The following is a 12,885-nucleotide window of genomic DNA, read 5'->3' as shown; positions in this document are numbered from 1 at the left end:
TTGTAACATCGTGTCCATTTATTGAATTAGTTGCAACTGTACATATCTATTCATATAATATTGCATTGTGGATAAAGAGCATCTAGCAGCAGTTTAGTTTAAATGAAAAGCTTTTCTTGTTAAACAGTTCCCCTCAGTTATTGTTTCTTATTTGTAATCCATAGAATTTTAGGTTTCTTGATAAGGAAGTTTAATGTTGATAAGTGAACGTGTGTTTGGTTTTTCAAGCTTGGTTTATATCTGAATGTAATGACAGTTTTTCTCTGAACACTGATTAACGATTTCTGTTAGAGGAAGTGGGGTGGAAGGAATCACACAACTAGCAATGTTTACAGTTAGCCCTAGACAGGAGATGTAACATATATATTTAATTCATAATAACCATTAATGTGAGCTAGAGCTTAACTATCTGAGATAGTTAAGATATATTTATTTGAGGTATAACAACATTTGGATTTAATTATAGCATACACCACACAGAAAAACTCAATTTACGTCATCAACCACAACTCTTGAGATGAGTCTACAAATTTCCTGTGCCACTTCATAATTTACCCTTAAAGACTTTCCTCAACGCACCTCACACAGATAAACGGCACTGAGAGGAACTTTGAATGCTCAGCTATAATACTTCATAAAGAACAGAAAAATCTCTTCTGTGATCATGAACACGTCAGTCACTACAGAGGACAGGGTTTACGCTGGGGTCTTTGGCTGCATTATGGTGATAGGTCTGCCTCTCAACGTAGTCGCACTGTGGATTCTTCTTCGTCGTCACAGCCTCCAATCGCCCAACGCTGTCTTCATGGTCAACCTGGCAGTATCAGACCTGCTGGTCATCATCTCTTTGCCCATGAGGATCTACTTTCACGCCACCCGCAGCTGGCCTCTGAGCAATATGGCGTGCCAATTCATCACAATGTTCTTTCGCAACAACCTCCGCTCCAGCGCCTTCTTCATTACTTTCATCAGCGTGGACAGACTTCTGGCTGTGGTTTATCCTCTGAGGTCACGCCATCTTCGAACTTCATCCAATGCCTGGAAAGGAGCAGCAGTAGTCTGGCTAATTGTTCTCTTAATGAATGTCCCAATGTTTATGGGCTTAAAACATTTTAAAAACAGAAACAATACCGGTTGTTTTGGAACTGGTTCTATGAGTGCAACACGATCAGACGTTATTTATCTGTATACGGTGTTATTCGTCACAATGCTAGCAGTCAACATTATTTGCACCGTTATGGTGTCTTGGACTTTATGCAACCATCCCAGTGACACTGCAAAGATCAACAACAAGGTGAATGTAATGCTGATTTTTGCCATGAATTTGGTTTTATTCACGATCTGTTTCTTGCCTGTGCAAATAGGTTTAGCCACAAAAAGTTTTGCTCATTTAAACCCACTTGTATGTCTTGCTGCTGTGAACTGCTGTTTGGATCCTCTGCTGTATTACTTTTCTTTTGACTCCTTTTGGAAGAAAAAGGAAGATGCAATGAAGGGAGGAGAAATGTAGATGCTAGACATGATATTTTTGAGGTGAAATTTTCTTTTTGACATGAATTTTTTCTCTTTTTTTTGGTGAACTAACTTGTTATTGCACAAAATGCTCATTTAGTTCAAGCATATTTTCTGAATTCCTAAATTCTGAAACTGAGCTAATTGTACTATTGTGTGTCTTTTGACTTGCTTCTCTCTGCTTCCTTGTCTTTCCACTCACCCCAAAATGATTTGTGGCAGATGGCTGCCCTCCCTGACCCTGGGTTTGTAAGAGGTTTCTTCCTGTTAAAAAGGGACTTTTTTTCTACCCACTGTTACTACACGTTTGTTCAGAGGGGGTTCAGTCATGGAATTTTTTGGGTTTCATTCTAATATTGTGGGTTCCTTATTTTATAATATAAAGCACCTTTGGGTGACTGTTGTTGTGAATTGGTGCTATATAAATAAAATCGAACAACTTTTTCACCAGTAACTCAACAATAATTGTCAGTTAAATGTACTTGTGAAGCTTAGGCAGTGGGATACATAGAGAAAAGACTTGTTAGCCTCACAGTTTCATAAAACTATTCTTTAAATTTAAAGCTTGAGGACTGTAGCTGATTTATTGTACATTTTGTACACTTGACGACTGAGGAAACAATCTGTCTTTATCTGCTGGAGAGTTTCCATACCGCAGAACAAGATACTGTCAAGCACGTAAAACAAACCACAATTTAACTGAAACTTTTTAACTCTTCACACACTGTTCATCACAATGCTCTTTAACAACATCCTCTCAGTGGCAACTTCATCCCCGTAATCAGCTTGGAACATCTGATGGCTGTGGTTTTTCCTTTGACGCTATGCCATCTTAGCCCCTAATCCTGTACCTGAAAAGCATCTGCGCTCGTCTGGCTCATTTTGCTGGTGGAGAAACTACAGACAATGTGAGTTTTTGAAAGCGTTTGAACAATCTTGAATTTCTCAAGGCTCTAAGAGTCATAAAAAGGTTAATCTGCATCATCAAAGCTTTAAATAGCAAAAGAATCTAGGCTGTTTTATGAGAATTCATTCACTTTTTGCTAATTATTTCTAACATTTTATGAAATAAGCTTATTTGTGAAAAACAGGAAGTCTCAAGTTTACATGTCTCTATGCAAAATCCAAATCGAGAGCTCATAACACAACTACTGGGAACAAAAGGAAATAGCTGGCTCCGTAACTGTGGAAACACTTTTGTGCGTTGGTGTAGACCTGCAGCCTGTTCGGTTTGTCTTTTTCAAAAACTAGTTTATGGCTGTAAAATAGTAAAAAGAAAATGGTAAAAACTGGTTTTAATGCTACCTGTTTTTCATTGGGAGTTGGGAAAAATACAGCTTTTACAGTTAACCTAGGCCACGGATGTTAATAGTATTGGTTTTAAATGTTGTCAGATTGTATAAAAAAGTGTGTTTATCATTTGTTTCATTTAAAAATGTTATAACTATTAACGTCAGTGGCCACGATCAAATTGCACCACCAGATTTCCTGTTGCAATATTTCACACTCCCTAGTCTAATCTACCCTCACTTCACACAGATAATCATCAGAGAGTGGAAGGTTTGCTGCTCAGCTGCAATTCAGTTAATAAAGGAGGCAGAAACTTCATCATGAACGCATCAAATGTCACTACAGAGGACAGGGTTTACGCTGGGGTCTTTGGCTGCATTATGGTGATAGGTCTGCCTCTCAACGTAGTCGCACTGTGGATTCTTCTTCGCCACCACAGCCTCCAATCGCCCAACGCTGTCTTCATGGTCAACCTGGCAGTATCAGACCTGCTGGTCATCATCTCTTTGCCCATGAGGATCTACTTTCACGCCACCCGCAGCTGGCCTCTGAGCAATATGGCGTGCCAATTCATCACAATGCTTTTTCGCAACAACCTCCGCTCCAGCGCCTTCTTCATTACTTTCATCAGCGTGGACAGACTTCTGGCTGTGGTTTATCCTCTGAGGTCACGCCATCTTCGAACTTCATCCAATGCCTGGAAAGGAGCAGCAGTAGTCTGGCTATTTATGCTGGTATTGAATGTTCCAGAGACTTTGGACTTTCCAAAAAGTGCCAACGACAGTTGGTGTTTTGATTTCAGTCTTGAAAGGGACAAACAGGAAATTTTACTAGCCAATACAGAGCACTAAAATTACAATAATAACATTGAAAAGTTAAATACAGACTCTCTGACGAGTTGATATTGTATGTGGTCACTTTTGGATGGTAAACCCTCATATTTGCAGGGTCCTCTAGCAAATACATTATTTGCACATTAAACAGATTTGTGCCACTGATCCAAAAAACACTAATTTTATTTAAAAAAATATGAAAGTTGTATAAATGTTAGTTGACCACTAAATAACAGCTATAAGTATAACTCACAATGTGTAAATATTACACAGTTCATTCTGTGGTCACTCTTTGGACTTTTAAAAAACATGGGAGTCACATGTCACAACATGTCTATATTTTGCATAGATTCGGGATGTACCACAAACGAATTATTTATAATATTATTTTATTACAACCATGTCATAACTGTGTGAGTGGTTTTGTAAACTACGTCAGATCTTATAAAAGCTGATGTGTAATAAGATAAAACTGCCTGATTAATTTGCGGCACAACTCTTGAAGTACCTCAGCAAACTTCCTGTTGTAGCTTTTACTTTCTACCCTCCATAGTCTTATCTTATTTCACCTACACAAACTGCACTAGAGGAAACTGTGAATGTTGTGCTTGGGTGCAATTTTTCATTAAACACACTCCTCATAGTAGCCATCCCTCAAGACTTCGATTTGAAGCAATGCATTATCAGGGATTGTAACATCGTGTCCATTTATTGAATTAGTTGCAACTGTACATATCTATTCATATAATATTGCATTGTGGATAAAGAGCATCTAGCAGCAGTTTAGTTTAAATGAAAAGCTTTTCTTGTTAAACAGTTCCCCTCAGTTATATTTTTGTTTCTTATTTGTAATCCATAGAATTTTAGGTTTCTTGCTAAGGAAGTTTAATGTTGATAAGTGAACGTGTGTTTGGTTTTTCAAGCTTGGTTTATATCTGAATGTAATGACAGTTTTTCTCTGAACACTGATTAACGATTTCTGTTAGAGGAAGTGGGGTGGAAGGAATCACACAACTAGCAATGTTTACAGTTAGCCCTAGACAGGAGATGTAACATATATATTTAATTCATAATAACCATTAATGTGAGCTAGATCTTAACTATCTGAGATAGTTAAGATCTAACTATCTGAGATAGTTAAGATATATTTATTTGAGGTATAACAACATTTGGATTTAATTATAGCATACACCACACAGAAAAACTCAATTTACGTCATCAACCACAACTCTTGAGATGAGTCTACAAATTTCCTGTGCCACTTCATAATTTACCTTTAAAGACTTTCCTCAACGCACCTCACACAGATAAACGGCACTGAGAGGAACTTTGAATGCTCAGCTATAATACTTCATAAAGAACAGAAAAATCTCTTCTGTGATCATGAACACGTCAGTCATCGCCTGAGCCAAGGTGTGGAACTGGGTGTGGGTCCCAATCAGCCAGAGTTTCGGGTGAGTTCATTGTGAAATCTGGCCCCACCTTATCATGCGAATTCCTGAGGTCAGATGGCCCAGGGTGTGAGTGGGCCTTAAGGCGTCTGGGAAGGGATCTCAAAACTGGATTATAGATGGCAGAGAGTTGGTGTTGTAAACCACCGCCTCTGTTCAAAGATGGTCGCTCACAGTGGACATAGATGGCTTCTTTCACTCCTCTTTCAAACCATCTGTCCTCTCTGTCCAAAATGTGAACATTGGCATCCTCGAAAGAGTGTCCTTTATCCTTAAGATGCAGATGGACAGCTGAATCTTGTCCTGTGGAGGTGGCTCTTCTGTGTTGTGCCATGCGCTTGTGAAGTGGCTGTTTGGTCTCTCCAATGTAGAGGTCTGGGCATTCCTCGCTGCACTGTACGGCATACACCACATTGTTAAGTCTGTGTTTTGGCGTTTTGTCTTTCGGGTGAACCAGTTTTTGTCTGAGTGTGTTGCTGGGTCTGAAGTACACCGGGATGTCATGCTTGGAGAAAACCCTCCTGAGTTTCTCTGATACACCGGCTACATAGGGGATGACAATGTTGTTGCGCCTGTCCTTCTTATCCTCCCTCGCTGGTGTCTGATCTTCTTTTCTGTGCCTCTTTGCTGACTTTAAAAACGCCCATTTAGGTCCTTTTGTCCCTCTGTGGGGGGACACTCCCACTAGGGTTATACCTGGGACTCTCCACCATTTGACCTTAGAACTGAAGAAGCCTCTCGGATGAGAGGTGAAACGTCTTCAAGTAACTTAAAGAAGTCCAGACGCTTTTCTTTGCAAGCTCCTTTGACTACGATGACCTGGATGACTGAGAACCTTCACAGACAACACATCAGTCACTACAGAGGACAGGGTTTACGCTGGGGTCTTTGGCTGCATTATGGTGATAGGTCTGCCTCTCAACGTAGTCGCACTGTGGATTCTTCTTCGTCGTCACAGCCTCCAATCGCCCAACGCTGTCTTCATGGTCAACCTGGCAGTATCAGACCTGCTGGTCATCATCTCTTTGCCCATGAGGATCTACTTTCACGCCACCCGCAGCTGGCCTCTGAGCAATATGGCGTGCCAATTCATCACAATGCTCTTTCGCAACAACCTCCGCTCCAGCGCCTTCTTCATTACTTTCATCAGCGTGGACAGACTGCTGGCTGTGGTTTATCCTCTGAGGTCACGCCATCTTCGAACTTCATCCAATGCCTGGAAAGGAGCAGCAGTAGTCTGGCTAATTGTTCTCTTAATGAATGTCCCAAGGTTTATGGACTTAAAACATTTTAAAAACAGAAACAATACCGGTTGTTTTGGAACTGGTTCTATGAGTGCAACACGATCAGAAGTTATTTATCTGTATATGGTGTTAATCGTCACAATGCTAGCAGTCAACATTATTTGCACTGTTATGGTGTCTTGGACTTTATGCAACCGTCCCAGTGACACTGCAAAGATCAACAACAAGGTGAATGTAATGCTGATTTTTGCCATGAATTTGGTTTTATTCACGATCTGTTTCTTGCCTGTGCAAATAGGTTTAGCCACAAAAAGTTTTGCTCATTTAAACCCACTTGTATGTCTTGCTGCTGTGAACTGCTGTTTGGATCCTCTGCTGTATTACTTTTCTTTTGACTCCTTTTGGAAGAAAAAGGAAGATGCAATGAAGGGAGGAGAAATGTAGATGCTGGACATGATATTTTTGAGGTGAAATTTTCTTTTTGACATGAATTTTTTCTCTTTTTTTTGGTGAACTAACTTGTTATTGCACAAAATGCTCATTTAGTTCAAGCATATTTTCTGAATTCCTAAATTCTGAAACTGAGCTAATTGTACTATTGTGTGTCTTTTGACTTGCTTCTCTCTGCTTCCTTGTCTTTCCACTCACCCCAAAATGATTTGTGGCAGATGGCTGCCCTCCCTGACCCTGGGTTTGTAAGAGGTTTCTTCCTGTTAAAAAGGGACTTTTTTTCTACCCACTGTTACCACACGTTTGTTCAGAGGGGGTTCAGTCATGGAATTTTTTGGGTTTCATTCTAATATTGTGGGTTCCTTATTTTATAATATAAAGCACCTTTGGGTGACTGTTGTTGTGAATTGGTGCTATATAAATAAAATCGAACAACTTTTTCACCAGTAACTCAACAATAATTGTCAGTTAAATGTACTTGTGAAGCTTAGGCAGTGGGATACATAGAGAAAAGACTTGTTAGCCTCACAGTTTCATAAAACTATTCTTTAAATTTAAAGCTTGAGGACTGTAGCTGATTTATTGTACATTTTGTACGCTTGACGACTGAGGAAACAATCTGTCTTTATCTGCTGGAGAGTTTCCATACCGCAGAACAAGATACTGTCAAGCACGTAAAACAAACCACAATTTAACTGAAACTTTTTAACTCTTCACACACTGTTCATCACAATGCTCTTTAACAACATCCTCTCAGTGGCAACTTAATCCCGTAATCAGCTTGGAACATCTGATGGCTGTGGTTTTTCCTTTGACGCTATGCCATCTTAGCCCCTAATCCTGTACCTGAAAAGCATCTGCGCTCGTCTGGCTCATTTTGCTGGTGGAGAAACTACAGACAATGTGAGTTTTTGAAAGCGTTTGAACAATCTTGAATTTCTCAAGGCTCTAAGAGTCATAAAAAGGTTAATCTGCATCATCAAAGCTTTAAATAGCAAAAGAATCTAGGCTGTTTTATGAGAATTCATTCACTTTTTGCTAATTATTTCTAACATTTTATGAAATAAGCTTATTTGTGAAAAACAGGAAGTCTCAAGTTTACATGTCTCTATGCAAAATCCAAATCGAGAGCTCATAACACAACTACTGGGAAAAAAAGGAAATAGCTGGCTCCGTAACTGTGGAAACACTTTTGTGCGTTGGTGTAGACCTGCAGCCTGTTCGGTTTGTCTTTTTCAAAAACTAGTTTATGGCTGTAAAATAGTAAAAAGAAAATGGTAAAAACTGTTTTTAATGCTACCTGTTTTTCATTGGGAGTTGGGAAAAATACAGCTTTTACAGTTAACCTAGGCCACGGATGTTAATAGTATTGGTTCTAAATGTTGTCAGATTGTATAAAAAAGTGTGTTTATTATTTGTTTCATTTAAAAATGTTATAACTATTAACGTCAGTGGCCACGATTGAATTGCACCACCAGATTTCCTGTTGCAATATTTCACACTCCCTAGTCTAATCTACCCTCACTTCACACAGATAATCATCAGAGAGTGGAAGGTTTGCTGCTCAGCTGCTTCAGCTTCAGTTAATAAAGGAGGCAGAAACTTCATCATGAACGCATCAAATGTCACTACAGAGGACAGGGTTTACGCTGGGGTCTTTGGCTGCATTATGGTGATAGGTCTGCCTCTCAACGTAGTCGCACTGTGGATTCTTCTTTGCCACCACAGCCTCCAATCGCCCAACGCTGTCTTCATGGTCAACCTGGCAGTATCAGACCTGCTGGTCATCATCTCTTTGCCCATGAGGATCTACTTTCACGCCACCCGCAGCTGGCCTCTGAGCAATATGGCGTGCCAATTCATCACAATGCTTTTTCGCAACAACCTCCGCTCCAGCGCCTTCTTCATTACTTTCATCAGCGTGGACAGACTTCTGGCTGTGGTTTATCCTCTGAGGTCACGCCATCTTCGAACTTCATCCAATGCCTGGAAAGGAGCAGCAGTGGTCTGGCTATTTATGCTGGTATTGAATGTTCCAGAGACTTTGGACTTTCCAAAAAGTGCCAACGACAGTTGGTGTTTTGATTTCAGTCTTGAAAGGGGACCAGGTTTAACTAAAGGTATAGCATTTGTATATCTTGTGTTAATAGTCATAATGCTAGCAGTCAACATTGTTTGCACCGTTATGGTGTCTTGGGTACTGCGTAGACATCTCAGTGACTCTGCAAAGATCAAAAACAAGATGAACGTAATGCTGATATTTGTCATGAACGTGGTTTTGTTTACTATCTGTTTCCTACCTTTGTCAGTAGGTGTAGTTACAGTTAAACCTACTGAATTAAAGCCATTGATATGTCTCAGTGCTGTGAACTGTTGTCTAGATCCATTCTTATATTACTTTTCCTTTGATGGCTTCTGGAAGAAAAAAGAAGATGCGGATCCGACAAGAGAGCAGTGACCTTAGGACATGCTATTTCAACTTATAATTCAAGTCATATTATGGTTTTCCAATTTTCCAAAAAAAGTGATTGTATATATATATATATATATATATATATATATATATATATATATATATATATATATACCATAAATATAAAGCATCTTGCAGCAGTGAACAAAAATTGATAAGACCTACTTGTTAAACAGTTTATTATTGCGTTTATTACAAGTTCTACTATGAAATTTGATCCCTGGCTTTTTATTCCTTAATAACCATTCGTGTCAATTATTTCTAAACTTTGTTAGATCTTATAAAACTATGTTTGTTTTTTTGTATAAGAAGATATTAATTAAAAAAAATTCTAAACCATGTGAAAAACAAATTGTTTTATTCTTTTACGTAAGTGATACGACTGTTAGATTGTATCATTACATTTCCTGTTGCAATACTTGACTTTTTAACCTCTCCAGTCATCTCACTTGACACAGCTAAAAACCACAAAGATACATGTGTGAGTGTTGTGCTCAGCTGCAGTTTTATGCTGGGGCAATGTGATTATTTTAGACCTGCTGTTGGTCATTATCATCTCTTACTTTCATCTTGCCATAATTTATATCCTAATGAGAAGAGTTGTTAATCACAGCTGGTGTGTCATGTGTTGCATTTGAAAACAGCAAACTTCATTTACGTCAGCAACCACAACCAGAGTTTCCTGTTCCATACTAGCTCCCCTCACGTAGCACAGATGAACAGCACAGAAGGACATGTTCGCTGCTTGGCTGCAATACTTCATAAAGGACCAAAAAGAACGTCTTTTCTCATCATGAACACATCAAACAGCACCACAGAAGGTGAACAGGTTTACGCTGGGGTCTTTGGCTGCGTAATGGTGATAGGTCTGCCTCTCAATGCAGTAGCACTGTGGATTCTTCTTCGCCGCCACAGCCTCAAATCACCAAACGCTGTCTTCATGGTCAACCTGGCATTCTCAGACCTGCTACTCATCATCTCTTTGCCCATGAGGATCTACTTTCATGCCACAGGCACCTTGCATCTGGGCAATATGGCGTGCCTCATCATTACGATGCTTTTTCGTGACAACATCCGTTCCAGCGCTATGTTTATCACCTTCATCAGCGTGGACAGATTGCTGGCTGTGGTTTATCCTCTGAGGTCACGCCATTTAAGAACCTCGTCCAATGCCTGGAAAGGAGCAGCATTCGTCTGGAGTTTTATGCTGGTGGTGAATATCCCAGAGAGTTTGGACTTTCTAGAACATTTGCAGAACCACACTCAACGTACCTGTTTTAAATCTTATGACTCTTACAAGCTTTTATTGAGTAAAACTCGATTAGCAGTTATTTACCTTCAGATTGTGTTACTGGTCACAATGCTAACAGTCAACATTGTTTGCACCGTTATGGTGTCTTGGACTCTGCACAGACATCTCAGTGACTCTGCAAAGGTCAGCAACAAGATGAAAGTTATGCTGATCTTTGTCATGAACTTGGTTTTGTTTGCCATGTTCTTACCTGTGCCTATAGGAATGGCTGCACATGGCCAAGAAATCATGCCGCTGGTGTGTCTTACTGTTTCTAACTGCTGTCTGGATCCTCTGCTGTATTACTTTTCTTTTGACTCCTTCTGGAAGAAAAATGAGAACTGTAGATAAAAGACCTGCTATTGGTTTCACCAATAAACCAACATTAACATGTTTGTGAAGCTTTGCGTGTGAGACAGATGGTGAAAAGGCTAGTTGAAGTAGTGGTTTCGTGTTTTATTTAGACCTATGCTGCAGCATGACAGCGTCAACCACCAAAAGAATGGTTGCTGTACTAGAAACTGAAGCTTAAAAAAGACAGCTGCAAAGCTTTTTTTAGTTTACACATTCAAGAGGTTACTTGTTAAGAACTTCTTACGCAATGTCCTTTGTTAATTTTTTCACATTTAGTTTGACTATTTGGATCTATTCATGTGCAAAGTTTAGTGCGCTTCTGTTATTTTTCTCCTAAAGCCTTCTCCTGAATGATTTTTCTAAAAAAAAAAACAAAAACAAAAACAAAAACAAAAGTAACTGCTTGTCTTTCTCAAATAGTTGAAAAAGACAGTGTGAGAAAAGGGTTTTGATTGAGAGCCTATTTTACATTTTGCTCATTGTTCAGTTGAGGAAGCAGACTGTTTTCATCTGCTGGAGAGCTAAAGAAAAAAAACCTCATGGTTTGTCCTCCGGAAGTCACTGCTAGAGTACAAGATCCAGTAGAGCACAGGTTATAAACCACCTTTTAACAGAAATGTTTCAACTTTTCATTGCAAGGCTTGTTCAATACAACATCGTCTCCTATGCTGCCTTTAGCAGCTTGCAACATCTGCTCGCTGTGGTTTATTCTCTGAGGTCAACTTCAAACCTATTTCTGTGTCTGAAATGGAGCTGCACACGCCTGGCTGATCTTGCTGGTGGGGAAAATCACAGAGGGCGTGAGGTTTCGAAAGCAGTTAAGCAATTTTGAACTTTCTCAGGGCTCTAAGCATCATAAACAGATTATTGCTGCAACATCAAAGTGTCATAATTTGGCTGTGGAGTGGGCATGGAGTGGACCCACGTGCAGGACATATTGCTGATGCTAACCTAAACTGATACTAACTCAGGGAAGTAAGAAATCGGGAACTTAGAAACTAAGGAACTACGAGGAAAATGGGGAACACACAAGGCAAATGACGCACAGCATTAAGGGACAACATGACAAAGAATTGAGGAGAATTTAGAGTGTAAATACACACGAGGTCACAAAGCAGAGTGGATTCACTTGGGGAACACAGCTTGGCAGAATCTAACTAGTGTGACAAGGGGAAGTAAAACTAAACATGACACACATGAGACGGGGGACTGTCAAAACAGAACAGGAAACATAGTACTGAGACAGAGACAAAGACACAGACGAAAAGATAAACAGACACAGAGACACGACTTACTGGGGAGATAAGACTAACTTGACATAACTAAACAGTGAGACCAGAAAACAACAGAGAGAGATTATAGACAAAGAGACATAGGACACAACTGGGGAACAGACAGAGATCACAAACTAACAAAATTATAATAAACAAAAGCTAGAAAAGGCACAAAAACACTAAAGTTTGTGCCTGAGGCAAAAAAAAACAACCCTAACCCAAAACTAGACTAAAGACCTAAATATAGATCATTTCTTAAAAGCAAAACAAATCATTAACTCAAAAAAAACCCCCTCAAAACCGTGGATCCAGGACCTAAGGACCCTGACACAAAGTTTCAAACGCAAAAAAACAAACAATCCAGGCTGTTTTATTCAGTATTCATGCACTAATTAGTGCATTCACTAATAATTTAAAACATTTTAGGAAATAAGCTTACTTGAGACAAACATGATGTCTCAAGTTGAGACTTGAGGCGACTTTTGTTGTGATTTGGCGCTATATAAATAAAATTGAATTGAATTGAATTGAATCAAGTTCAACTTTTTATGGCAAATACAAATACAGAAGCATAAATATGGTACAAAAACTAGAATAGGAGAGACACCCATTTAGTATTAAATGTAAAAAAAAATATACAAACATTTTTCATATGCAATATGAACTTGACTGTTAATCAGCTTATATCACCATAAATAACCATAGTAAAATTT

At 39.2% G+C, this 12,885-nt stretch overlaps 5 protein-coding genes across 5 annotated transcripts; all 5 read left to right on the top strand.

The window, feature by feature from the left end:
- The first annotated feature begins 664 nt into the window (after positions 1–664).
- On the top strand, positions 665–1,510 carry LOC102782857 (lysophosphatidic acid receptor 6-like). Its single transcript, XM_006801199.2, has one exon. The coding sequence runs from the start codon at positions 665–667 to the stop codon at positions 1,508–1,510; it is 846 nt and encodes a 281-aa protein (XP_006801262.2).
- An 854-nt stretch (positions 1,511–2,364) lies between these two features.
- On the top strand, positions 2,365–3,653 carry LOC148098804 (lysophosphatidic acid receptor 6-like). Its single transcript, XM_087851428.1, has 2 exons — positions 2,365–2,420; positions 3,052–3,653. The coding sequence occupies exon 2, from the start codon at positions 3,123–3,125 to the stop codon at positions 3,651–3,653; it is 531 nt and encodes a 176-aa protein (XP_087707554.1). The 5' UTR covers positions 2,365–2,420; positions 3,052–3,122.
- Positions 3,654–3,889: 236 nt separating this feature from the next.
- LOC148098803 (lysophosphatidic acid receptor 6-like) lies at positions 3,890–6,774 on the top strand. The gene is made up of 2 exons (XM_087851427.1): positions 3,890–3,893; positions 5,930–6,774. Exons 1-2 carry the CDS (start codon positions 3,890–3,892, stop codon positions 6,772–6,774), a joined length of 849 nt encoding a protein of 282 aa, XP_087707553.1.
- A 1,615-nt stretch (positions 6,775–8,389) lies between these two features.
- LOC148098802 (lysophosphatidic acid receptor 6-like) lies at positions 8,390–9,242 on the top strand. The gene has a single exon (XM_087851480.1). The coding sequence runs from the start codon at positions 8,390–8,392 to the stop codon at positions 9,236–9,238; it is 849 nt and encodes a 282-aa protein (XP_087707606.1). The 3' UTR covers positions 9,239–9,242.
- A 606-nt stretch (positions 9,243–9,848) lies between these two features.
- Positions 9,849–10,895, top strand: LOC102783149 (lysophosphatidic acid receptor 6-like). Its single transcript, XM_087851479.1, has one exon. The coding sequence runs from the start codon at positions 9,969–9,971 to the stop codon at positions 10,893–10,895; it is 927 nt and encodes a 308-aa protein (XP_087707605.1). The 5' UTR covers positions 9,849–9,968.
- Positions 10,896–12,885: the final 1,990 nt, after the last annotated feature.

The sequence above is a fragment of the Neolamprologus brichardi genome, chromosome 14, assembly GCF_056152115.1.
Source record: "Neolamprologus brichardi isolate AB-2024 chromosome 14, ASM5615211v1, whole genome shotgun sequence".
Classification (NCBI taxonomy): domain Eukaryota; kingdom Metazoa; phylum Chordata; class Actinopteri; order Cichliformes; family Cichlidae; genus Neolamprologus; species Neolamprologus brichardi.
This window is presented reverse-complemented; position numbering and strand designations above follow the sequence as displayed.

Excerpts from the sequence above, each read along its gene's own strand:
- LOC102782857 (XM_006801199.2), top strand. The coding sequence starts at position 665 with ATGAACACGTCAGTCACTACAGAGGACAGGGTTTACGCTGGGGTCTTT.
- LOC148098804 (XM_087851428.1), top strand. The coding sequence starts at position 3,123 with ATGAACGCATCAAATGTCACTACAGAGGACAGGGTTTACGCTGGGGTC.
- LOC148098802 (XM_087851480.1), top strand. The coding sequence starts at position 8,390 with ATGAACGCATCAAATGTCACTACAGAGGACAGGGTTTACGCTGGGGTC.
- LOC102783149 (XM_087851479.1), top strand. The coding sequence starts at position 9,969 with ATGAACAGCACAGAAGGACATGTTCGCTGCTTGGCTGCAATACTTCAT.